We start from the raw sequence: 26,500 nt of genomic DNA on the forward strand, positions 1-26,500 counted from the left end.
GCAGTGAGAGTGTTTTGGAATAAACTGACTTTAAATGGAACGACTGCAACTGAGAAAGACATTCTTTGGCTTGTATTTGGTGTCAAAACTACATCGTTCTGTATGTACTTTTTCCTTTGAAGACCATGTTTGATGAATTAAAATAAGGTAGAAAGTCTGGTCTGTTCAAGCTTAATATATAAATGCATACAACTGAAAAATGTAAAGGCAACAACGTTGAAAGACATTCTTAATCTTTTATTTGTTTGGTGTTAAAACTACATCTTTGGATCGGAAATGTAATTTATTACAAGCATTTGGCATCAACATTCATTCAGTAGACACCCTAGAACCCTGTGCAGGAGGTTAATAAAGGTGCAGTGAGAAACTCAACGAAAACCAAGTTTTCAAAAAAAAAAAAAAGGCACTTTTCCTGTCATCTCTGATGATATGCTGAATTGTTTACAAGTTTTTCAGGAAAATTCAGATTTTTAAGACTGTCCTCTTGAGAACCAGCCTAAAAAAATACCCACATTAAAAGATGTAAATAAAAGATTTCAGTGTTTACAGGAAGTGCACATAGATATGAAAAGTTTCATACATTCAAATCAATACAAAACCAATATTTTTCCCTTTTGCTGTGCAGGTAAGGGCAGTGCAACAAGAAAACAAAATATTTACTAGATTTTATTACCAATGCAAACACACACACGCATTTACATTTTCACAGGGGTTTAGTGAAATAGGAACAGGTGAAACAATTGCTGTACTTTTAATCAAGAATGTGGAGGAAGAAAAGGCCAAAAAACTTAAAAACAATTGGATATATTCCTAATCAACACCATTTACCAAAAACCACCCATAAACTCAAAACAACAGATTCTGTGTATCTGATATCATTGTAAACCAAAAATTAGTGTATATCCAGCATTTCAGCATCACTGGTAAGGTAACTGCGACGCTATCCTTGGGCCTCCACCTCGTCTCCCAAAATGTCTATAAGACGATTGTTCATCTTGTCTCCCACGGCCAGAATAATTTTTCTGGCCTCGGTGGCTCCTGCCTCGATATCCTCCTCTGTCATCTTGGCCGCGTCTTCCTCCACCCCTGTAGGACTGGCTGTAGTAGGACTGAGTTACTCTAAGATCTACATTGGGATACTCAATCTCTTCCACTGACCACTTATCATCAGGAGAATATAGGTGAATGGAGCGAGAAGGGTCTTCTGTGATAGGACCAGCATGAAGGTTCTGTGGGAAGACTCCCCCTTGTTTTCCTAAGTTCCCATTGGTTAAAGGAGACAATCCTACCATGTCTCCATGCAGGGGGCCAATCTGAAAAGGTTGTAAAACAGAACAAGGTCCACTAAAGGGTGGAGGTTCCATTGTGGCCACCGAAACGGGAATATCTACAGGCTTGAAATCACCAGCATTTAAATGAGGTTGGCCTCCAGGAAAGCCAGCGGTCTTCTGTAAGGACCCAAACTGGGGGTTTACAGACCTCTGGCCATTTCCTTGACCTCTGTCCAGTGATTGAGGAACAAACGGCAAGACATCCATCCGACCATGAGGGCCATGGTTAAAGGCCTCAAGAGGCATTGGAAGTGGCATATGGTGGTACCCAACGGAAGACTGCGGATACATCGGATTCCCAGGGGGTGGATAGGGTGGTGTGGAAAACTGCATTGGAGGGCCAGCTGGGTATGACCCAGCATAGCTACTTGGACCAGCAGAAGCTGGCCAGGGCATTGGTGGCCTTGGTGGCAGTGGCATTGGAATGGATACAGGATGATCATTGTACCCTCCTGACTCTATGGGACCAACAGGACCACTACCAGATGCTAAAGGTGCAACGGGAGCATGGCTGTCCAATGAGGTGTCAGGGATAGAGCTCAAATTTTGAGGAGGAGAAGGGTTTTCTGGTTGCCATGAAGTCACAGTAGGGTTAGCAGGAGAGTCTGAGGAAGGAGGAGGCCCTCTAAGGTGCATCTGATAGGCTTGGTTAAGTGCACCCAGATATACGATGGGAGGAAACATCGGCTGAGAGTATGCCTGAGGAAATTGGGAGTACTATGTAATTCCATAAACAGTAGGGGTCTTTAATAAAGCAATAAATGCAAAGAAGAGTTCTCAAACCATGTACCTTGACACCGAGGTTGAAGAAGAACCTGAGGACATTCATATCTGAAATAATAAAAAAATTTCAAAAAATAAAAAAATCATTATGATGACAAAAAAAACAAACATAAATAAATAGATATATATAAAAGAAAGGGTATCTTACATGTCAACTCATAAGTGCTGAAACTGACTATTAAGGGTGGCATAGCAACAAAGACAACAAACAGTGCAATTTACATAAAAGTCTAACATTTGACTGCTTGAATCAACAATGTTGAGGTCGAAGGTTGAAGTTTTACATACAGTATAAAATGGATCACTAGGGTCTTTATTACCTTGCGGTAGGTCTTCTCCTTTTTGGGAGAAGGAATAGGGGGGCAGCGGTTCCACCTCTCCCTTTTCGTTCTTGGGGAATCCTGGATAAACTGGGTCCTGAAGGAGCTGAGACCATTGGACATGAGGATAGGGGAGTTGTTGGGGCTGGGATGGGGGGTCAGGAGCAGGTGCTACACCTGATGGACAAGAGATGTTCCGTGAGAACTCAAGGAATTTTGATTGTCTGTGTTTACTAAAAGGTCAACATTTTACTACTGAAATAAGATGCATTTCAAACAGTGCCATCTCCAACACTGAATTATGATAAAACTTACTAGAAGTAGGCATGGCTGATGTTTCACAGGGCTGTGGAATTGATTCATTGAGTGAAGACTGAGGTAAGTCTGGAGGTGGAGCTTGGGCAGGACCAGAGGAAGGAGAGATGGAGGTAGGAGGAGCATGGGCAAGAAGGATTGGTGTCACAGTCGTATGAGGGTCTACAGACTTATGGGCAATTGGTGGACCACTGCTTCCATCAATGGGAAGGGTGGCAGAAGTCTGATCTGGGGCATCTAATATAGAGGCAGGAACCTGAGCTGGGGTAGATACAGGTATTGCAGAGACTGGTATACATGGTGAAGCGGATATAGAAGATGGTGGGGCACTTTGAATGGACAGGGTTGGTTCTACAGAGACACAAGGGACTAAGCCAGAAGGGGCCAGAGTAGTTTGAGTTGGGATAGCAGGAGCTACTTCCACAGGGGTGATCTGAGATGCAACCGAGGTAATCTGAGATGTTGTTTGAGTAGGCTGGGAATTGAGATCAGGTGTTGGGATCACTAGGGTAGGCACTGGGATAGCTTGCGATAAGGGTAAGGTAGATTTTGGAGCAGGTCTAGACTGAATAATGGCAGGGGTGCTACCAGAGACTGCTCCTGCCACAGAGATGGACTGTGAAGGGGCTGAAGTGGACACCGGGGCAAACCGACTGTTGTCTGTGCTTCGAGCAGAGCTAGCCTTAGGTGGGATAGGGGTCTTTTTAATTGCCTCGGGAGCAGACTGATTAGGAGCGGGGACTTTAGCAGATTCAGACTGAGATAAAGATGGGGCTGTTTTGGGGTCAGATGAGACGATAACAGCAGGAGGTGGAGAAGGAGAGGCAGGGGTGGGTTTCTCCTGTACTTTCTCTTTTATTGTTGAAGAAGGTTTCTGCCGTGGCTCCTCAGAAACCTTTATCTAGAATAAGAGTATAAACCAACGGCTGGTTAGTTCAAAACAACTTAGATTAACATGGAAGGGACAAGATACATTGCATGAGTTCTCAACGTTCTCACACTTTCCTGCAGAGTTTAGCCCCAACCTTGATCGAACTCACCTGCCTGTAACTTTCTAGTAAGCCTGAAGAACTTGATTAGCTGGTTCAGATGTGTTAGATTAGGTTTGGACTGGAGCTAAACTCTACAAGAAAGTGGACCTCGAGGTCCAGAGTTGAGAAACACTGATATATTGCTTGTTTTGTTGCCATGCACTTGGATGTAGAGTTGCCCTTCAGCAACCGGATTAGGCACCTCTGGTCTACAGTTTAAATAAAGGCAAGTCTGAATCGGTTTAGTTGAGTGTTCTCTGTGTAAATGACTCAGTGTAACTCACCCCATGTTTTTCTTCAGTGGCAATTTTCTGTCTCTGTACAGGCCTCTGGGGTGTTTCTGAAAGCCAAAAAACACAACAAACTTCAGGATATAAAGGCAGTGCTTAACGAGATTCTTCATCGATTTAAATTTGGTTGAAAATGGCCATTAAGTATACGTCATAAAAACGCAAACAAGTCAAGGTAATTGACGTGAGTCTTAAGCTCAAAACTTCTTCAGCCTACCATGTTGTTACACCTGGATATAAAAGGGGCGGAGCTTCACCACTCACCTGTCTCTGAGACTTGCTCCTTTTGGTCTTTCTTACGGGAGGCTCTTTTTTCCCCTCCTTTCTTTGTGACTTCACTAGCACTGACCTGAATTCAAAAGAAACATGCATTTGTATCTCTGTTCTCAAAAGTGAAGTACTTATGCACTTTCTGTGTTTCAAGTATAAATGGCTTCACCGTTTGGGGGCTTGTTCCCAGTAAGGGGAAGTTGTGCTCATCTTTGTGCAGAAGCTCCAAAATGACGCTTTCCTTTTTCTCCTCTGGAAGCACACCCACAGGACTGTTGTGCTGATCGGACCGTCTGAACTTGTTTCTCGTGTCATCCGGGGTGGCCTGCGGAGGCCAGGAGTGTTGCTTATGCACACGGCCGCTGGGTGCCGACTGAGACGGCGTTTTGTTTGACCTCCGACTTCCTCTGCTTTCCCATTCTGCATAAAGAATCCGATGCGAACACTAAGCACGTGCGAGTTTACATCAGTCGAATGTGTTTTTGATTTGGAAAGAACGTACCAGAGGACGTCTGTGTGCTGTTGTTTGGTGCAGCATGTCTTCTGCCCTTTTCTGCCACTGGCTGCCATGACTGAGTCTCTTCAGATGGAAGACGCAAACTCAACAACGGCACAGTTTCTCTAAACACACAACCAATAGTGTTAAATGTAGTATCAATTACATACTGCATATTTTAATATGTTAAATGAATGAATTAGGCCATACTGCTGTTCCTTGCATACAGAAAATTAACATACTATGCACAGAATACATACTGCATACCGCTTTTTCAAAAACAGTAGCTGGTAGAGTCTATGAAAACACCTACACATATGAACAAAGTCATAAAACACATACTGCTTGTTGAGTTCCCCAATAAACACAGTGACCGGCCCATTGTCAGGACTGACTTCCTGAACGTAAGCATCATAAAAGCGATTATTCAGCTGCACCTGAGAAAGATCGACAAGAGAACAAAATAAAAAAAAGAAATCACAAATATATATGGCACAATATTGTAAGTGTCACATTTTTAACGGTAGTGTACTTGTATTAATCAAATGCAGCTTTTTAATAAAGTATTCAAATGCTTAAAAATGTAATTTAATAAAGTATTCAAATGCTTAAAAATGTAAAATTGTCAGCAGAAACTGCTAACCTTGCACTTATCTCCGAGAGAATACTGCATTCCTGCAGCCATGCAGAAATCCCGCTGCTGCTGAACTGAATACACACAGTTATTAAAAAATATATTACAAACAAACTAAATTTCCAAACAGTAACAAAAAAGGAGATGAAGTACGTCGTTTAGAACGGAGCCACACGTCATACTCCACGTTCCTGTAGAGGGCGGGGTTTAGGGACCTCTGCACCTTAGTGGAGAGAAGGTCACGCCCCCTTCCTCGAGACTGGCCCCTCCCACGACCCTGAAGTGCAGAGATAGTTTTGTTGCCACAATATATCAAGAGTATCATCAAAAATACAGAAACAAAGTGACTTCAATCTTCAAGAATGAGAGATATAAATAGAGAGAGAAAACCACCCTATGCGGCGGTCTGACGTTCATCCCATTGGAAGGCTTTTCTCTGGCTTCACTCGACCTGGAAAGACCAAAATATTGAGTTACACTGAAGTCATACATAGCAGAATTCAAAAGGAATAGTACTGAAAATATGCTCACTCTTCCGAAAAATATACTGTTTCTTTATTGGAACAGATTTGGAGAAATTTAGCATGACATCACTTACTTCGAATGGATCCTCTGCAGTGAATGGGTGCCGTCAGAACGAGAGTCCTGATAAAAACATCACAATAATCCACACCACTCCAATCCATAAATTAACATCTTGAGAAGCCAAAAGCTGTGTGTTTGTAACTTCCAAATGTTGGTTCTCAGTCATTTTGATGTGAGAGACGCAAAAGTAGACTTACTCTCTCTATGAAGAAATATTAATGAATAATACACACATATTTTATTGATTAATTCTAAAATCAACCATTCACGATGGATTTGTTTTTTTTGACTTCAGAAGATGTTAACTGGTGGACTGGAGTGGTGTGGATCACTTGTGGATTATTGTGATGTTTTTATCAGCTGTTTGGACTCTCATTCTGACGGCACCCATTCACATCCATTGGTGACTAAAGACGCGTTTCAACCGCTGGAACTTTACCCAGGAACTAGGGACTTTGGGCTGGTACACCATGTGTTTCCACAGCAGGAACCAGGAGCTAAATAAAGTTCTGGGTAAAAAAATTGCCCCTCAGAAAATCCCTGCTCGCAAGGTAGTACTTTTTCAAAGGTCCGGAACTTTCGGGGGCGGGACTTGGGCACTGAGCATGCTGATTGGTTGAGTTCATGCAGCATTGTGATTTCAACCACCATTTATTCAGATAATTTTCAAAATATTACTGTTATAGTGTCATAAAATGTAGTTTTAAAAGTATTTCAGGCGAGAATGTAGTTGTTTAAAACTCAAATCTGCAGTTTATTTATAAAGACAGCACCTTTTTAAAAATGTGTTTCACCGATTTCGGAGACGGTCAGCTCCACGCGATCTGCGGGAGCTCAGTGCTCATGTTTACCGAAGAGAGCAGTCTGAACTCGGCTAGTCCTTCTGAGATTTGACGCTGGCTCTGATGTCTCTTTAGTGGTAAAACAAAATATAATTCGTTTTGGGAAATCTAACAGGTAATCTTTGGTCTTTATTCAATTTATCTATATGCTAAAATGAAAATAAAAAGAGACAATTGATATAATATTTCGTTTCATTGTAATGGCTGTATATATACACAATTCCCTGAACTAACTACATTTCTGTGGATATTATTATGTTTAAATGAAAACGAAAGGAGGCAGTGGTATTTGATATTCTATTTCGTCTTATTGTAAATATATAATGAGGAAAATTGCAGTAGCCAAGGCGAGTTGACTGATGTTATCAAGTACGCTGCTGTTTACAGAATTACCGGACTTGTGTCGTCCCGTCCGCAGAAGATCACTCTCCCGAGTCGAACTCACAAAGTCCGAACTAGGATGAAGAGGATGCAAGTCTGAAATTTTCGTAGTTTGTATTGAGAAACGCACACAGACCTACGTCACCAGACTGTTTGCCTAATCTTCACGGTACTTAAGACCGCAGTGGAAACACAGAAAGCAACAGGTCTGGGGGGAAAATAGTTCCTGGGGAAAATAGTTCCTGGTACAATTGTTCCGGGTAATTTCGGTGGAAACGCAGGATAAGTGATGTAATGCTACATTTCTCCAAACCTGATGAAGAAACAAACTCATCTACATCTTGGATGGCCTGAGGGCGAGTACATTTTCAGCAAATTCTTTATAGTTTACTATTTCTTTAATCAAAGCAAGATTAGATTTATCCACTGGGATCGACTGGATCATAAAATAGGATATAACATTGCACTAATGATATTATGAGAGAAAATGTCTCGTGCAAACATGCAAATCCATACCAGAACTCATCTTCCTCCAAGTCAGACTCTTCACTGCTCTTACATTCCTCCGAATCCAGTTTATCTCGTCCTTTCCCTCCTTTCATACACGAGCCTAAAACACTGCGTTCGACGCCACACACTCGATCATACAGCAGCTCATACAGGATCGCTAGAGATGGAGAGACAGTTCAGTGTTATTCTGATACTGAAAGTATAAAGCAGCATTATATCTCTAAATATCGGAGAAGCACTCACACTGACACAGAGCAGCACTTTTCTCAAAAGATTGTGGGTAAACACTGTCATAATGGTTTCCGTTGAGGAAGCACAGTCGCACCTGACAGAGAAAGAGTGTTATGGAAATGAACTGATTCACATTTTTTAAATATAAAAACTTTAAATCTCGCATTAAAGCATGTCTGCACCTTTTTAGTGAAGCCATACTCTGTGATATTAACAGGGGACTGATCATGCTCCTGGAAAATAACGAAATCATGCCTGGAAGAAAGAATTATTACACCATCAGAAATCATAAAAACACGATATGATGCATTTACATTTCACAATATGAAATGTAATCACTTTCCCCGCAGGATCGTCATTTATAGGAACAAGAAAACTGACTGCATGACAAATTCGAAAGTGAACATAATGCACAACTGACCACAGCTCTTCAAAAATCAATAACGACCGACAATAAAGCTACTTCATGAAGGCCGGCCATAAAATCACCGTCCGAGTGATCGAAGTGTAATAGACTGCAAACATCATCACAGCTCATGCCTCAAAATATGCAGCTAAAATAGACAAAAACAAAGTAATATTCTCACTTATAGAGCTCAGCCAAAGCTGTGATCTCCACCTGTCCAACCCAGCTCTAAACAGATGGAGGAATACAAGAAAAAAAAGAGAGTTAAAACAAATATATATTTGCATTTTAAAATTAAAATTGTGTGCAATCACAACCAAGCCAGAACTGAAAATGTTTTTATGAGAAACTGAAGCTTTTCCGTCTGCGTGAATGTACAATGTTTGGTTTATTCCATTTGTTACCTGAGGATCCTGTAAATTCTCCAGGTATTTCTCAAAATCGCCTTCGATAAACTACCACACAGAGAAAAACACACACAAAAAAAGCTTATCATAGATTTAAAACTTAAAACTTGTCATATATGCTTGCGTGCAAATGCATGCATGCAAAACGCATCTGATGTGGTCTCACCAGCTCATAGTTAGCTCTGTTCTGTCTCAGATAATTCACACAGGCTGCGCGCACTTCTGTGTGTAAAGCCTGGCAGTTCAACACCTGTCAATCAAAAACACACCTGTCAGTCTGTGCGCTATATATGCGCTATGAAATGATTCATAACCATAACAGACGTCGGCCTGACTCAGATGCATTGCACTCCATAATCAAGAAAAACAGGTTTATCAAAACACAAACTCCTGAAGTCATTCAGGTTTTAAATGCAGACTTCATGAGTGATGATTCAGCGATAATTAACTCTTTAACACTAATGTTAAAAATAGATAGAAAAAAATAATTATATATATAGAGACAGAGAGAGATTCAAGTCATTATTAACATTAATATTCATTCAACAGTTTAATTCAAATTCATTTCCAAAGTCAGTCGAACAGATTATCTGTAAGTCTAAAAAAAAAAATATATATATATATATATATAAAACGCAATATATGAATGAATATATGATGAATATTTAATATTAAAAAACTGATCTCACGTGATTTGATACTCAAAAATTTTCTCAAAAAAATAAATAAAATAAAAACTGTATTTATTGCGAAGCATCTTAGGTATTAACGATAATAAAACAATTTAATAACCTGCATAATAATATCTTAAAACGATCATGCTTTAATAATATCAACAATTCATATCACACACAGAAATTAAGTGAAATCAATACGACAAGCGGTAAAACCTAACCAAAACTTAATTACGGTTTATATATTTACTTCGTACATATTTAATAAATCCTTGTTTTGTGTAACTAGTGCATATGCTAGGATAAGCTAGTATGCTAAAGCTAATAAGCGTCAGACAAACTAAAAAGTGATTTTGGCAAACTGTAGAAGATTACAAACCTAACATTTAGATCACAAGCGAGAAAAAAAACACAGGATAATAAGGTTTATTGCGGTGATTGGCGTTTTTAACGTTAATCACACGATGCGACGCGAAGGCGGTTAAGGAAGTTTCAGATGTGTTGAAGTACGTTAACGTTGTGTTTCTGTTTATTAACATTAAAAGCGTGACGTTTATTTGGGATTATAAAGCTCAGGATCGGTCTGACCTGTTCTGCCACGGCCCTGAACAGACATGACCCATCCTTGGCGATCTTTTTGCGGTAAAAGCCCAGCGAGCGCAGGTACTCGTCCATGCGGCTCTCGTGCGTCCTGTCAGCGGCCAGCTGCTGCGCGTCCGCCGGTGCCTCCTGGAGCTCCATGATGATCCGCTCCCAACGATACTATCCCGATAGAAACCACACTATATCTGCAGTCAGAGTTTCCTGACCATCCCTGCTGCACTCCGGTCTCTCATGAAGACTCCCGAGGGACTGGATTTACTGGATTCGCTTTTGTTTTACTGCAAAGGAAAGTCGAAACTCCAGTTCAGACAGTTGCTTCCACCAACTTACAATGCTGCAGTATCTGCTTCCAACTTACCACCAGGCCGTGAAGCAGGTAGTTTTCTAAAGGCATTAGGACGCGATTGAGAAAATAAAATGGTCCGAGCGAACGCTGGGAGATGTAGGCGAAAAGGAAAGTGAAACTACACGCCCCATGCTGCATCTATAGGTACAGGAGCAGAACTGAAAGAGAAAGTGGAAAGAAAGTGATCAAACAAGTAAATAAATGCTTACTTATTTACATTTATTTATTTACATTAAAGAAGTTAAATAAAGTAGACTATTTTGAGAGGATATCTTGAATCAGATCTCTTCCATTTTATAGTTTACAAGTATGTCCTTCATGAACACACAATAGATAATCTTAACCCTACACAAATCACTTAGTATACAAAAACAAACAATTACTAAAAATAATGATTCATGCATCATCAATATATATACAAACTATCCAAAGCTCTGAGAATCCTAAATATTATGATTCCTAAAAATAATGATTCATGAATCATCATTTCATATCCAGACGTCGGAGCACGTATCTCCAGGTGAGCAATAATAATCTGTGCATTAAATTGCATTCATATAATATTATTAGTATTAATGTAAGCCTTCTGAGTCTGACTGACAGGCCTTGTGTTCACATGCTCTGCCTGAGCTGTCAATCAGAGCAACAGAGCAGGGTATGAACACACTCCATGCATGCAAATAATTCATAAAATCATGATGCATATTTGGATAATATTTTGTTTAAGTTAATAGTGTTTTGTATGTTTCTGCAGATGTGCAGCTCTTGGAGACGATGCTGAAGAATCTCTCTGATACGAGATGAAACGTCTGTAGCAACAATCTGAGAATGAAGCTTCACTGAGCTCATGAGATGGGGATGCCCTGTGTGTGTGTGTGTGTGTGTGTGTGTGTGTGTGTGTGTGTGTGTGTGTGTGGTGTGTATATGGGCTCTATCTCTCTCTATGTTTATGTGTGTGTGTGTGTGTGTTATGTGTGTGTGTGTGTGTGTGTGTATGTGTATGTATCTGTGTGTGTGTGCGGTCTGTGTGTGTAATCTGTGTGTGTGTGTGTGTGTGTGTGTGTGTGTGTGTGTCTCTCTCTATGTGTTTGTGTCTCTCTCTGTGTGTGTGTGTGTGTGTGTGTGTGTGTGTGTGTGTGTGTGTGTTTATAGGCTCTATCTCTCTCTTTGTATATGTGTGTGTGTGTGTGTGTGTGTGTATGTGTGTGTGTGTGTGTGTGTGTGAGTGTGTGTGTTTGTGTGTATCTGTGTGTGTGTGTGTGTGTGTGTGATAGTGTGTGTGTGTGTGTGTCTGTGTGTGTATCTCTGTGTGTGTCTCTCTCTCTGTGTGTGTGTGTGTGTGTGTCTCTCTCTGCGTGTGTGTGTGTGCGCGTGCGTTCGTGTGTGTGTGTGTATCTCTCTCTCTCTGTGTGTGTATCTCTGTGCGTGTGTGTGTGTTTTGTTTCTCTGTGTGTGTGTCTCCTCTCTCTCTCTCTCTCCTCCCTCTCTCTCTCTCTCTCCTCTGTGTGTGTGTGTGTGTGTGTGTGTGTGTAAGAGTGTGGAGTAGGAGGATGTGGTGGTTCCTGGATCAGCAGCTGTTGCACATCCTGGTCCAGAGATGGAGAGAATAAAAGACATCAGGATACAAGGAAGGCAGGATTAGAAAAGAAAAGAATTGGAAGGGGTGGGAAGTGAGTGAGTGAGTGAGTGAGAGAGAGAGAGAGAGAGAGAGAGATGAAATTCCAAGAGAGAAGCTTCTCAGTTGTTTCTTTCACTGACCTGCAGGACAGAAGCTTCTTTAATGTAAGTATGCATTTAATTTATATCACTGATCACCTGAATACATCATATGAATGTAATTCATATTTAATCATATAATTTAATAGTTATTTAGTAATGTAAATTAATATGATCAAATAATATCTGTATTTTAAATTTATTGTATATTTTTGGTAAACACCTTATTTTTACTTTTTTTTTTTTTACTTTTGAACATCTCAAATATCAAAAAAATTAAATTATATATATGATATAATGTTCTACCTTTAAATATCTCATGCTTATGAACTGACTGAATGAATTATGGCTTTCAATCTCTTAACAAGCCTCTAATATAATATTTGTTGTTTTATCATATTTTATTGGTTTTAATGAAAGTGATACTGTTATATTTAACCATTTCTTTCGGCAAAGAAGAAATTAAATTAAAATTAAGATAAAAATAATGAGTAAAATAATTAATTAAAATTATTATAATTAAATGTACAAATAAAATAAATAAAATAGTCATAAAGAAATAATAATAATAAAAATAAAAATGCTGAGACTGTGGCTTTGATTCACATAGAATTTCTGAACTGTGTAACTTTGAATGCAATGTAAATCGCTTTGAATAACAGCGTCTGCCAAATGCATAAATGTAAATTGTTTTTGGAACAAATTCATATTTCTTAAACATAAACACAAATATATACAAAGTAAATAAATTAAAAAAAAATATAAAAAACAAAAAACAAAATACAACAAACATCAAACAACAGCCAATCTCCCAAGCACAAACCATAAACAATAATAATAATAAAAAAAAGCATACGAAGGCGGTAAGGCGTTGTGGGCTGGATGTGTGATTGTGTGTGTGTTCCCTGCCCGTGGTGTGTGTTTCTCTCGAGGGGCGAGCGTCTCATCATGTGTGAACATGAAACCCGGCCACATCAGCTCCTTCCCACAACACACACACACACACCCCACCGTCACCGTACACACCAGCCGATCAGTGTACCTGCCACAACACACACTCACAGGTAACACACATCTATAGTTGAATTGATATGTGTTATCATGTTGTTACTCCCGTTTGTATATTGTTGTTAATAATAATTTTTAAAAATGTATTTGTGACATTTTATCTTACAATTCCGTCTTTTTTCTCATAATTCTGAGTTTACTTCTTACAATTCTAAATAAAACAATTCTCAGAATTGTGTGATATAAACTCAAAATTGCATGTTACAAAGTCAGAAGTGTGAGATATAATTGTAAGAAAACGCAAATGTAAGAAAATTGCCCTTTTTTCCTCAGAATTCGACTTTATAACAATTGCAAGTTTATATCACAAATCTGGGAAAAGAAGTCAGAACTGCGAGATACAAACTCACAATTGTGAGAAAATTGAGAATTGCGAGTTTATCGCGAGGTTATTGTGAGATATAAACTCGCAATTGTGAGTTATAAAGTCCAATTCTGAGAAAAAATACTTTCTTTCAACTATATTTTGCAATTCTGACTTTAATTTTCTAAATTGCGAGTTCATATCCCGCAATTTTAAGTTTGTAACTTGCATTTCCTTTTTTATGCAATTCTGAGAAAAATGCCATATTTGCAAGATAAAAATTTTCATTTGCAAGAAAAAAAGTCAGAATTGTGAGATAAACTTTTCTATTTATCTTTTTTATTAACTATCAAAAACACGCTTATCTATCTATCTATCTATCTATCTATCTATCTATCTATCTATCTGTTATGTCTGTCTATCTATCTATCTGTCTGTCTCTCTGTCTGTCTGTCTGTCTGTCTGTCTATCTATATATCTATCTGTGTGTCTGTCTGTGTAACTGACTAATAGATTGTGTGTTGTTCTGCTCAGTAACGGTTCAGAGTTCCCGGGCGTTTATGGGGTTTCTGCTGCAGGCTCGCTCTGTTCTGGAGGACCGTGTGATCAGCGGTGAGTTCACGCTCCACCCTCCCAGCACACACACACTGTCCTGCCTCAGCCCGGACGACACCGTCACACACTCGGACAAGATGCTCAAGAGGAACCTGTCCTTCAGCTGGAGAGCCCCGACACACCCCAGCGGAGACCTGCGCTTTTAGTGAGAAAAACACCAACTACACTGTAATTCAGCTAGCTTAACCAGAACAAAAAAGATTATGTTGGAAAAAAAAAAAAAAAATAAAAAAACAAAAAAGCATTACTATGCCAAAATAACTAAGTAATCCGGCATAGAGTCCATGTATTGTTGTAAGTTGCATACATGCAGACACACAAATGTGACCCTGGACCACAAAACCAGTCATTAGGGTCAATTTTTGAAATTGAGATTTATGCATCATCTGAAAGCTGAATAAATAATCTCTCCATTGATGTATGGTTTGTTAGGAGGACAATATTTTGTCTGAGATACACCTATTTGAAAATCTGGAATCTGAGGGTGCAAAAAAATCTAAATATTGAGAAAATCATCTTTAAAGTTGTTCAAATGAAGTTCTTAGCAATGCATATTACTAATAAAAAATAAAGTTTTGATACATTTACGGTAGGAAATTTACAAAATATCTTCATGGAATATGATTTTTACTTAATATCCTAATGATTTTTGGCATAAAAGAAAAATGGATAATTTAGACCCATACAATGTATTGTTGGCTATTTCTACAAATATACCCCAGAGACTTAAGACTGCTTTTGCTCTCCAGGGTCACAAATGTGACCATTTTATTCTCCTTCCCTTGCAGCATCACGCTGGTTCAGTCCTATTTTGTGTACTGGTCTCGAATAAGATCGGCAGTGGTGCATGATGGGACACGTAGTTCTCAGATCACTAACAGCGTTACAGGACAACCGATGGCGAGCACGATAGGTGATTATGACCAGCACACACACACGCAATATACACTAAAATAATTAATGGACCTGAATTTGACTTGGGTTAGAAAGAATCTAGCAACTACTCAGAACACTCATATTAGCAAGACTCTCATCGTGGTGGTGAGTTCCACACATTTTAACGACACTTAAATTTGCTCAAATGCATCAAATCACTAAATCATATTTTGCTCACAAAGTTCTAACATTTAGATAATATTTAATGCTTTGTGTAATTTATTTTGTGCAGCCTCATTACTGGAAAAAACAGGCAAACACACATCCCTGTCTGCACACACTAACACATCTACACATGCTAACGCACACACCAACACACACTCAACACACAACACACACATATTCACATCTACACACAATAACAATTATGCACCACATAACATACACACTAACAATCATGCAACACATAACACACAGATAATCGCATCTACACACACTAACACACACACCAACACACACTCAACACACAACACACACACAACCCCATCTACACATGTTAACACACCCACCAACACACACTCATCACACAACACACACATAATCGCATCTACAAACACTAACACACACACAACACACAACACACACACAACCCCATCTACACATGTTAACACACCCACCAACACACACTCATCACACAACACACACACAATCACATCTAAACACACTAACACATCTGTACCACATAACACACACACCAACACACAATCGTTAAATGCACCACATAACACACACTCAACACACAACACACACACCGACACACACTCAACACACACAAACACACACTCAATTCATAACACACAAACAACTCCATCTTTTAACACACAAACAATCACACAATCATCAAATGCCACTCAAACACCTCTGTCCTCATCTAAACAAGCTTTCCTAAACACATCTTCATCTCAGAGCATCTCAACACATAACACAGACACACCAACACCAAATAACACACACAAAACCTCTGCTAACACACACACCATCCCAAATCCACTGTTACAGACTCTTGCATCTCTTCAGATGACAACGCAACAAACACACACCTACACACCTCCAGTACACACTCATAACACACAGTTCTTCACTGCATCTCTCCATCCCGAACCCTCACCGGCTCCGCGACAAGCCCTTTCCGACTTCTTCTCATCCAGGGAGCCCACAGAGGGCGCCGTCTCCCTGACCCAGCGCAAAAAACACCCATTTGGAGATGTTCTCAATCGCCCAAAACAGGCCAAAGACCCATCTGGAGTCCCGGAGAGAGGCATCGAGAGGCCGGAGCGCATGCCCAGGCAGAGTGCATTCGAGCTGGGTTTGCTGCTGGGCCTCTCAGCCGCACTCGGCATGGCCATCGCCGTGGGGCTCCGGTACCTGCAGAGGAAACACTGTCGCAAACGTACAGCTGTGTCACTAAACAACTGTAACCATGACGACAGAGGCATCATCCACGTGCAGGAGTGCGGAGACCTGGTGCAGGTGCGGAAAATACGACAAAACAGTTTCCTGGTGCTGCAGGCTGAGTACAACCTAATCACACCGACCGGGAACTGAACACGTGCACGATTAGTGTTTTTGAAAGAAATCACAAACTACAGTAAACTACAGTAAAAACAGTAATATTGTGAAATATTTTTTACCATTTAAACTGTTTCTATTTGAGTATATTTTAAAATGTAATATATCTTTAAAAATTTCTGGCTAGGACATGATAATAACATGATAAAACATCCTAGCAACCACCCAGAATACCCTAGCAACTGTATAGAATTAGCATAGCAACCACATCGAACACCCTAGCAACTGTGTTGCATTACCTTAGCAACCACCAGAACACCCTGGCAACTGTGTAGAATTACCTTAGCAACCACCCAGAACACCCTGGCAGCTGTGTAAGAATACCTTAGCAACCACCCAGAACACCCTGGCAACTGTGTAGCATTACCTTAGCAACCACCCAGAACACTTTTTCAGCTGTGTAGCATTACCTTAGCAACCACCTAGAACACCCTGGCAACTGTGTAGCATTACCTTAGCAACCACCCAGAACACCCTGGCAACTGTGTAGCATTACCTTAGCAATAAGTATCACCACATTAGCAACCACCTAGCATTACCTTAGCAACCACCCAGAACACCCTGGCAACTGTGTAGCATTACCTTAGCAACCACCCACAACACCCAGGCAAATAAGTAGCATTACATTAGCAACCACCCAGAACACCCTGGCAGCTGTGTAAGAATACCTTAGCAACCACCCACAACACTTTAGCAGCTGTGTAACATTACCTTAGCAACCACCCAGAACACCCAGGCAAATAAGTAGCATTACCTTAGCAACCACCCAGAACACCCTGGCAACTGTGTAACATTACCTTAGCAACCACCCAGAACACTTTTTCAGCTGTGTAGCATTACCTTAGCAACCACCTAGAACACCCTGGCAACTGTGTAGCATTACCTTAGCAACCACCCAGAACACCCTGGCAACTGTGTAGCATTACCTTAGCAACCACCCAGAACACTTTTTCAGCTGTGTAGCATTACCTTAGCAACCACCCAGAACACCCTGGCAACTGTGTAGCATTACCTTAGCAACCACCCACAACACCCAGGCAAATAAGTAGCATTACATTAGCAACCCACCCAGAACACCCTGGCAGCTGTGTAAGAATACCTTAGCAACCACCCACAACACTTTAGCAGCTGTGTAACATTACCTTAGCAACCACCCAGAACACCCAGGCAAAATAAGTAGCATTACCTTAGCAACCACCCAGAACACCCTGGCAACTGTGTAACATTACCTTAGCAACCACCCAGAACACCCAGGCAAATAAGTAGCATTACATTAGCAACCACCCAGAACACCCTGGCAGCTGTGTAACATTACCTTAGCAACCACCCAGAACACCCTGGCAGCTGTGTAACATTACCTTAGCAACCACCCAGAACACCCTGGCAGCTGTGTAACATTACCTTAGCAACCACCCAGAACACCCAGGCAAATAAGTAGCATTACATTAGCAACCACCCAGAACACCCTGGCAGCTGTTTAAGAATACCTTAGCAACCACCCACAACACTTTAGCAGCTGTGTAACATTACCTTAGCAACCACCCAGAACACCCTGGCAACTGTGTAGCATTACCTTAGCAACCACCTAGAACACCCTGGCAACTGTGTAACATTACCTTAGCAACCACCCACAACACCCTGGCAACTGTGTAGCATTACCTTAGCAACCACCCAGAACACCCAGGCAACTGTGTAGCATCACCTTAGCAACCACCCAGAACACCCAGACAAACCACCCAGAACACCACATCAACAAACCATAACACCCTGGCAACTGTGTAGCATCACCTTAGCAACCACCCAGAACACCCTGGCAACGGTGTAGCATTACCTTAGCAACCACCCAGAACACCCTGGCAGCTGTGTAGCATTACCTTAGCAACCACCCAGAACACCCTGGCAACTGTGTAGCATCACCTTAGCAACCACCCAGAACATCACCTTAGCAACCACCCAGAACATCCCCTTAGCAACCACCCAGAACATCACCTTAGCAACCACCCAGAACATCACCTTAGCAACCACCCAGAACACAGTATTCCAATTAAGACAAAGAAGCAGAAAGTGCTTTGGCCCCGTGTTTAATGACAACGAAAGATGTATTTCAGTCTGAATACTAGTTTAAAAGCTCAGTTTAAACCACTAATAAGATAGAATAGATACAAAACAAAGTTTGAACACATTAACATCAGTTGAAGGTAAATCACGGTTTAACTAAATATTCAGTCTGCATCTGATTTGAAAAATGAAAATAATGATTAAAAATAAATGTAATAAATAAAGATTTATTTAGTCGCATAATTGTTTTGTTGTCATTTTTTTGCAAACAAACCCTCATTTAGACTGTATTTATGACAATCTTTATTGTCTTCAGTAACATGTCGAATGGTGTCGCCGTCACTACAGCTGACCTTTTACTGCATCAAAATAAATGAACAGTGTCAGTAATACTCTCATCGTTAGGTAAACGTGAAGGATGTTAGCACTGCAATTTCACTTTAGCTTTTACTGCTGTATAATTCCCCAAAGCCCAATGAACACACATGAACACACTAAAGACTTTGGAGTTCTTCCTGGATGTCTAAAAAACAAAAATAAATCCATTTGACAAAGTCTGAGTGCCCTTGAAGTAAGAAAAGATTTTACACTTCATATAAAAATACAAATATACATTCATGTATCTGTTTATAAAAGCTCATGGATTCGTCTGTGGTCCCTGTACTGAGGCCGGCGGCCGCTGAGGTCCCGCGGGTCGCGTTAAGGCACTTGATCTCACGTCTGGTTTGGTCTCGTTCATTCTGGTCTGGTTTGGCTCAGCCAACTGTTTCACAGCTTCCAATCGACAGTGTAGTTCATATGGGTGTTAGAGTCTGTAAAGGAAGTCAATTAAAGAGTTAAAACAGATGTCTCGTCTGACATCTTGTGAAACAGAATTTAAAGTTCAAGTTTTAATATAAATAAAATATGATATGCATCAGAGTTGTGAGCACAAATTTACACAATTTAAAACAAAATATTTTGGGTTTTATGCTCATTTTGTCTTTCTAGATATGACACGTTCGACCTCATTCACATTTAGTGTTTTTTCTTTCTCGCAGTTTCACAAAATAATAATAATTTAAGATGAATTTGTGATCAGCATCCAGTTTTTTTTTTTCAGTTTGGGTTCATAAGTTGATGAAAATCTAACAACTAAATAAAAATATTAAATATAAAAAAAAAAAAGATTAGAATAATTAAAAACATTATTTTTAGTTAATAATTTATTCATTATTATAAATTATTAATTAAAACAAAATAAATGATTAATTAAAACAAAATAAAACACTAAAAAAAGTTAACTGTTTACCTGCAAGTTATGTGACTATAAATCGATGTCAGAGAACTACAAACATGTTGTTAAATATTAATTTAAAATCACAGGTGTACTTTAAGTACCTATTTGAACATTTTATGCATCCATTATTTAAATGACAGAAAATAGTGAACTTAAAAAAATATTACATATTTAAAATGGAAGATTTTTTTCCCTTACATTTAAATAAATACAACAAAATTTAAATATAGTCAATTAAAAATGAAAAAAGAATTCACTTTTCACAAAAACATCTTTGCATCTTACAACTGTGGGATTCTTTCTTATCATTCCAACTTTATATTTCACAGAAAGTACGGTTTACATTTTCTCACACTTGCAGCGTTATATAAACTTCCATAGGTTTTGGTCAAATCGGTGTGCGTGCTACCTTCTGTCTGCCGCTCATCCATGTTTTAATGGAGGGCAGTAAGATGCTTCCCAGCAGGATCTGAGCGGGATGATAAATCAACAGAGGCACTGATATCAGAGACAGATGCTCATAACCCTCAAACACGATCTTCAGCATGGGGATACCTACACAAACACACATCAAACATGAGTTTTCGGTAACCATTCATATTTGCTTTCCTCAGACAGACGTGTGTGTTTTACCTAAAGTGAGGGATTTATGAGTCGCACAAAACATGATGGCAACCGAATCAGCTGCAGTGAAACCAGAGGATTTCCTGAAAACATCACACACATATAAACAGATTAACACACGTTACGTGGTCTGTCACACATCAAAGAGTACGCAGATCAGGTTCAGTCAATCAAATGAAAGTAAAACCCGAAAAACAAACAAAATTTAATAATCATACCGAATAATGTCTTAAACCAACAGACGTCATTGAAAGACCCACTATGACAGAAAACAAAAGTGTTTCTATGAACGTGTGCTTCTCACCTTGTAGACAAGAAAAATATCAGGGCCATGAAGCTCAGCTGAATGGAAAATACTGAAAAAAATGATATACCAAAAAAGAACAACATCAAATATATAACCCTATACCACAAAAGCAAACATTCCAAAATATAAAACATTAAATCAGTCATAAGGGTAAATCTTTTGAAACTGAGATGAATAAATAATCTCTCCATTGATGTATGGTTTGTTAGGAGGACAATATTTGTCTGAGATGCAACTATTTGAAAATCTGGAATCTGAGGGTGCAAAAAAATCTAAATATTTATAAAATCATCTTTAAAGTTGTCCAAATGAAGTTCTTAGCAATGCATATTACTAATCAAAAATTAAGTTTTGATATATTTACGGTAGGACATTTACAAAATATCTTCATGGAACATGATCTTTAATTAATATCCTAATTTTTTTTGGCATAAAAGAAAAATCCATAATTTTGACCCATACAGTGTATTTTTGGATATTGCTACAAATATACCCCAGAGACTTAAGACTGGGTTTGTGCTCCAGGGTCACAGATGTTTCATGCACTGAAAACAACACTCACTGATGAAGATAACAATGAGCAGGCTCAGATGGTCCAGCTCTATGTTGGGGTTGGAGAACGTGTCGCAGAAGGTGGTGTAGATGATCATGAGCAGAACGACGCTGCTCACCGTCCCGAACGGAGGCTTCCGGCGGTCCAGACACTCTCTCAGAAACCTCCTACACACCTACATGCACAAAACATGTTCAATCATAGCAGTGTCTTCCTGTTAACTTCACTTCTGCTGTTAAATCATTTAGGGAAGAAACATTACCGCTCCTACTCCTTCCTCTTACAGCCACTATTTGTCATTTTTAGCATGTGAAATGAGATTCTGTCCATTCATGAATTGATTTTCCTCAAAAGGCAGATTTCAGGTTTTATTATTGCACTTTATTTATTGCTTGTCTGTGTCATAGATGAGTCAAAATCAACAAAACGTTATCTTAATTAAGCATTAGAAGTGATTTTACTACTCTTTTGTTGACATTTGGTAGGTTGTGTGAAATAACGAGCATCAAAACACACAATTTACTAAAATAACTCACTCACTCACCTGTCCGACTATGAGTGGGACAACCACCGTCATGAAGAGATAAGATAGAAGATAAAGGAAAACAAGACAAAAAACCAAGATACAAACAAAAAAAAAAAACAAAAAACGTAATGCACACAGCCACACAACATGCTTACTGTTCAGCACATTCACAATGAACAGAAATAACAAATAAAGAGGAGTTATACTCACAAACACCAGCAGCAGAAGAGGAGTGAACACAATCCCCTGTGGACAGGACAGAGAAATGGGACTCTTTCACATTATGCTTTTATTTCTTTGTTCTTTTGTTGGTCTATTTGTCTCTTTTCTCCTCCCTTTTTTATCTCCCTGTATTACCAGACTTACCAGAAAACTGCCAAATGCTGAATTGAAAATTGCTGCAGCCTGTAACGAAAAAAAAACAACAAAAAAACATATTATATACATTAAATACATAAATGCATACATAAAAAATGTTTATCTACTATGTGCACAAAGCAGTGTGATTGCCTGGTTGTAAAGTTATGATCTGTAGAACAATGTGTGATTATAACAGTATTATAACAGTTTTGTGGTGGTCTCTTTGTAAAGTTCTGATAGTTGTGATTTTGTGGTGATGTCTGTTCATAAGGTTTTGATAAAAACAATTTGTTAAGTTGTTACCCACATCAGAATCAGAATCAGAAAGAGCTTTATTGCCAATTATGCTTGCGCATACAAGGAATTTGTTTTAGTGACATAAGCTTCCAGTACAAAGAGACAACAACAACACACAGACAAAGACATGACATGGAGGAATGTATTTGTAAAGTTGTGATTGCTGTGAAGAAGTGTGTTTTTAAAGTTGCAAAGGGTGTAAGCTTGTGAAGATATAATAACTGTAATAAAATGCATTTGTAAAGTTGTGGTTCAGCATTTTTGTAAAGTTGTTACCCATATGAAGGGAATGTATTTGTAAAGTTGTGATTGTTCGAGCTGTAATGAGTTGTGATGTAAGAACTGTGTGATTGAATGTAAATTGTTTGTAAAAATGTGATGAAAATTGTATTGTTTTTAAGTTGTGATTGTGTGAAGTTGTTACCCATATGAAGGAATGTTTGAGTAAAGTTGTGATTGCTGTAATGAAACATTGTGTGAAATTGTAAAAAGTTGTGATAGAATTGTGTAAAAGTGTATGTGTATGAAAAAAATGTATGTACAGTTGTGATCGCTGTAATGAAATGTGATTGTAAAACTGTGATGAATGTTTTTGTAAAGTTTGTGCTGTGGGAAGTTGAAACCCATATGAAGGAATGTATGTAAAGTTGTGATTGCTGTAATGAAATGTGTTTGTAAAACTGTGATGAATGTATTTGTAAAGTTGTGATCGCTGTAATGAAATGTGATTGTAAAATTGTGATGAATGTTTTTGTAAAGTTGTGATTGTGTGAAGTTGTTACCCATATGAAGGAATGTATTTGTAAAGTTGTGATCGCTATAATGAAATGTGTTTGTAAAACTGTGATGAATGTTTTTGTAAAGTTGTGATTGGTGTACAGTTGTTACCATATTGTGTGATTGCTGTAAGTTGTTACCCATATGAAGAGGAATGTATGTAAAGTTGTGATTGCTGTAATGAAATGTGTTTGTGTGTACAATTGTGATGAAATGTTTTTGTAAAGTTGTGATAGTTGTGATTGTGTAAAGTTGTTACCCATATGAAGGAATGTATTTGTAAAGTTATGATTGTGTAAAGTTGTTACCCATGTGAAGGAATGTATTTGTAAAGTTGTTAGCCATATGAAGAATGTATTTGTAAAGATGTGATTGCTGTGAAGAGTTAGTTTGTATACTTGCTGTTATGATGGATGCAAGCTTATGACGTTGTGACTATTGTTATGAAAGATTTGAATTTGTAAAGTTTTATTTCTAAAGGGGATTATTAGTTATTTATTACACCCAAATGGTGTGTTTTTTTTTTTTCTGTTGGAAAGTTATTGTTTTTCAACAGTGTGATTATAAAAAATGATCATGACTTTACAGTGAGGTCTGCTTGTAAAGCTTTTTACGAGTATTATAGTTTTAAATCATTTATTTACCTCATTTCCTCCTACAGATTTAGTGAGGATGACAGCAGAGGAAACAGGAGGAGGCAAAAAATCAACCTTCTCAAACAAAACACATAAATATACAAAATTTAAATTCGCATTTAAATCACATTTGTTTTCCTGTTTTCCAATGTATATACAGACAGGAGCGAGTAAAGCTCTACTATAATTACCTTGAGTCACTTCAGGAAATTTCAATAAATGGTTGTGCTGACTCATAATCTTAAATGTTATAAAATCATGAAAGTCTTTTCAGTCTGTGAAAGGCATGGAGGTTGCAGGTGAACAAAACGACTCTCTTGCAGGAAAATAACCAAAAAGTGCCAACACAGAAGACCTCTGAGGTCCAGTTACACTCGACACAAACCTACCATTCAGCCGAGCGGTGAACAGGTAGAGAGGGTGACTGTGTGCAAGGAGGAGGACTGAAAATACACACTCACCCTCTGAGAAGCCATTCGTTGATCGCTGTCAGGGGCCAGAACTTGAGAAGGAGCCAAATAGCGATGGGGAAAAATACTAGCGTGAATGTCTGGACGAAGAAATGCAACTTTACGTGCATCAATGCACTTGCTAGCTCCTGAAAACAGAGCAAAATAGACATTTGTTTTTAAAAAATCTATAAAATCCTAAAAACAAAACTGGCACCATCATACCTCTGTTTTCAAAGACAAGCCACTGTTAAAGAAAATAACAGATACTGCAACATAGGTGATTGTGATCTCTGGCCGAAGAGGACCTGAAAGAGAACAGACTTTAATGATCATGGTGAAATAATAGCATTATTATGTACGTAAAATGGTATTTCCATGTTTTCAGACACTAGGATAATGGGACTAGGGTAATAGCATGGCAGTTTGGACAGGTAAGCATGGTTTTCTTCCATTTTTCATTGGCATACAATATAAATACTATCGTATATAATCACGGTCGTTAATTAGTATCAGATTATAACCATGTACATCATAGTGCCCTCAATGTACTGTTTTGTAAGGGAAGGGATAGTCAAACTACATAGAGATCCACAATAACCAACTGATATATTGTGATTGTTTTCTATATTAGGATATTCATGTTGGTGGAAAAACAAAACTATTGATGATTTTGCTGTAACATTGCTGATCAATATCTCTATCTATCTATCCTATCCCTATCTATCTATCTATCTATCTATCTATCTATCTATCTATCTATCTATCTGTATAACCTTCAAACTTAAAGGCGGTTTAAACAACCAAACAAATCTCTATCAAGGCAATATTAATGTCCTCGCTTACATATAAACAGGAAAAACAGACCGTAAAACAAACTGCTCTCTCCTCGAACAGGTTTATTCAGATTCGGGTGTTGCAACGTGTCACAATAATGACAACTAGCTACACTTAAAACAACCATCAACCTGTTGCCCACACAAACCACAGCCATATCATCCTATTGAGATCAACTTCATCATGAACCCATGCATTAAGACTGAGACATCCAATACATTTAACCCCAACTCACATAATAACTATACTTACATTTTATGTCAATGCACAAACAATCAATCATTGATCACTCCCTTGTTTTGTCATATTCATGCATATGAGTCATACCGATCATTTCCTTACGCTGATCACGGCAAAATGCTTAATTATCAATGCATTAACTGATTTGAAAGTTTTTATAGACATTGTCGGTCCAGAAAGGTGTCCAGTCTTTCTCACCTCCTTTCACTCCCACGGACGGCGCGAGCTTGGCGCATGTGATGACGAGCACTATACCGATGATAAACCATTCTTTACGCACGCGAGCGATCAGACCCATCGCCCATCAAAACCGACGAGCATTCAAAACCGACGAGCCTCTCTCTTCCGGACACATACGCGTTACCGTAACGACCGGAGTCCGAGCGCAACGCTTTTTGAATACATAAATATGAATATTAATTAGATCCAGATGCAAGCCCCCGCCCCTGCTCCAGGATTGGTCAGTGGAAGCTTCTTGCTTTAAGACAGTTCAGCTATCTGAAGTAGCCATAAACAACAATAGTACGCTCATAAATATTAGTCTACTACTGTTGCGTTTAGTAATCAAGCAGAATCGCATTTGACATTTGTATTTAATATTAATAAGCAAAGGCTTATGAATATTAAATACACCGTAATGACTCGTATCAGAGCGCACACAGCACAGGAATGCATAGCTGTTTGTTCTCTTAATCTCTCTCGGGCGCACCCACCACATTTTCTGCATTGACTTTCTCATGATTATTCTTTGATTTAAAATAAACCATTCTAGAACATAGTGAAACTTTTTTTATTTATTTTTATATTTTTTTTTCAGTCAGCCAGGCCCCTATTCAAACACTGTCTCACAGTTTAAAGTCACACAGCAGCAGAAAAATCTTAACCTCATAAAACA

General features: G+C 38.9%; 3 protein-coding genes and 1 long non-coding RNA gene across 6 annotated transcripts; 1 reads left to right on the forward strand and 3 right to left on the reverse strand.

The window, feature by feature from the left end:
* Positions 1 to 222: 222 nt before the first annotated feature.
* LOC109084369 (OTU domain-containing protein 4-like) lies at positions 223 to 10,623 on the reverse strand. Its single transcript, XM_019099045.2, has 20 exons — positions 10,468 to 10,623; positions 10,095 to 10,387; positions 8,999 to 9,082; positions 8,830 to 8,880; positions 8,607 to 8,653; positions 8,202 to 8,274; positions 8,032 to 8,113; positions 7,795 to 7,945; positions 5,864 to 5,921; positions 5,624 to 5,747; positions 5,480 to 5,544; positions 5,179 to 5,273; positions 4,843 to 4,961; positions 4,510 to 4,760; positions 4,335 to 4,419; positions 4,065 to 4,120; positions 2,750 to 3,650; positions 2,435 to 2,611; positions 2,122 to 2,162; positions 223 to 2,030 (listed from the first exon to the last, which is right to left on the reverse strand). Exons 2-20 carry the CDS (start codon positions 10,245 to 10,247, stop codon positions 918 to 920), a joined length of 3,726 nt encoding a protein of 1,241 aa, XP_018954590.2. The 5' UTR covers positions 10,248 to 10,387; positions 10,468 to 10,623; the 3' UTR covers positions 223 to 917.
* Positions 10,624 to 13,043: 2,420 nt separating this feature from the next.
* LOC122134849 (reelin domain-containing protein 1-like) lies at positions 13,044 to 16,974 on the forward strand. The gene is made up of 4 exons (XM_042711658.1): positions 13,044 to 13,235; positions 14,078 to 14,303; positions 14,947 to 15,071; positions 15,327 to 16,974. Exons 1-4 carry the CDS (start codon positions 13,130 to 13,132, stop codon positions 16,637 to 16,639), a joined length of 1,770 nt encoding a protein of 589 aa, XP_042567592.1. The 5' UTR covers positions 13,044 to 13,129; the 3' UTR covers positions 16,640 to 16,974.
* Positions 16,975 to 22,152: 5,178 nt separating this feature from the next.
* On the reverse strand, positions 22,153 to 24,159 carry LOC122134852. Its single transcript, XR_006153136.1, has 3 exons — positions 24,089 to 24,159; positions 22,377 to 22,415; positions 22,153 to 22,256 (listed from the first exon to the last, which is right to left on the reverse strand). It is a non-coding gene; the product is annotated as an uncharacterized LOC122134852 (long non-coding RNA).
* Positions 24,160 to 24,521: 362 nt separating this feature from the next.
* On the reverse strand, positions 24,522 to 25,923 carry LOC109101615 (sodium/bile acid cotransporter 7-like). Of its 3 annotated transcripts, none has more exons than XM_042711667.1 (3): positions 25,804 to 25,923; positions 24,754 to 24,836; positions 24,522 to 24,677 (listed from the first exon to the last, which is right to left on the reverse strand). In XM_042711667.1, the coding sequence occupies exons 1-3, from the start codon at positions 25,901 to 25,903 to the stop codon at positions 24,537 to 24,539; spliced, it is 324 nt and encodes a 107-aa protein (XP_042567601.1). In that variant the 5' UTR covers positions 25,904 to 25,923; the 3' UTR covers positions 24,522 to 24,536. The 3 variants fall into 3 exon arrangements, with proteins under 3 accessions (XP_042567601.1, XP_042567608.1, XP_018970543.1); XM_042711674.1 differs by lacking the exon at positions 25,804 to 25,923 and adding an exon at positions 25,618 to 25,774; XM_019114998.2 differs by lacking the exon at positions 24,522 to 24,677 and having other exon boundaries at positions 24,748 to 24,836; positions 25,804 to 25,908.
* Positions 25,924 to 26,500: the final 577 nt, after the last annotated feature.

The sequence above is a fragment of the Cyprinus carpio genome, chromosome A2, assembly GCF_018340385.1.
Source record: "Cyprinus carpio isolate SPL01 chromosome A2, ASM1834038v1, whole genome shotgun sequence".
Lineage (NCBI taxonomy): Eukaryota > Metazoa > Chordata > Actinopteri > Cypriniformes > Cyprinidae > Cyprinus > Cyprinus carpio.

Bases quoted from the DNA above. Each gene is read 5' to 3' on its own strand.
- LOC109084369 (XM_019099045.2), bottom strand. From the start codon at position 10,247: ATGGAGCTCCAGGAGGCACCGGCGGACGCGCAGCAGCTGGCCGCTGAC. The intron at 4,121-4,334 runs GTGAGTGGTGAA...TTTGGCTTTCAG, and splicing joins GGAGCAAGTCTCAGAGACAG to AAACACCCCAGAGGCCTGTA. The intron at 2,612-2,749 runs GTAAGTTTTATC...CTTGTCCATCAG, and splicing joins ATCAGCCATGCCTACTTCTA to GTGTAGCACCTGCTCCTGAC.
- LOC122134849 (XM_042711658.1), top strand. From the start codon at position 13,130: ATGAAACCCGGCCACATCAGCTCCTTCCCACAACACACACACACACAC. The intron at 13,236-14,077 runs GTAACACACATC...TGTTCTGCTCAG, and splicing joins GCCACAACACACACTCACAG to TAACGGTTCAGAGTTCCCGG. The intron at 15,072-15,326 runs GTGATTATGACC...TATTTTGTGCAG, and splicing joins ACCGATGGCGAGCACGATAG to CCTCATTACTGGAAAAAACA.
- LOC109101615 (XM_042711667.1), bottom strand. From the start codon at position 25,903: ATGGGTCTGATCGCTCGCGTGCGTAAAGAATGGTTTATCATCGGTATA. The intron at 24,837-25,803 runs GTGAGAAAGACT...GTTCTCTTTCAG, and splicing joins GTCCGTGGGAGTGAAAGGAG to GTCCTCTTCGGCCAGAGATC. The intron at 24,678-24,753 runs GTATGATGGTGC...CTCTGTTTTCAG, and splicing joins GCTTGTCTTTGAAAACAGAG to GAGCTAGCAAGTGCATTGAT.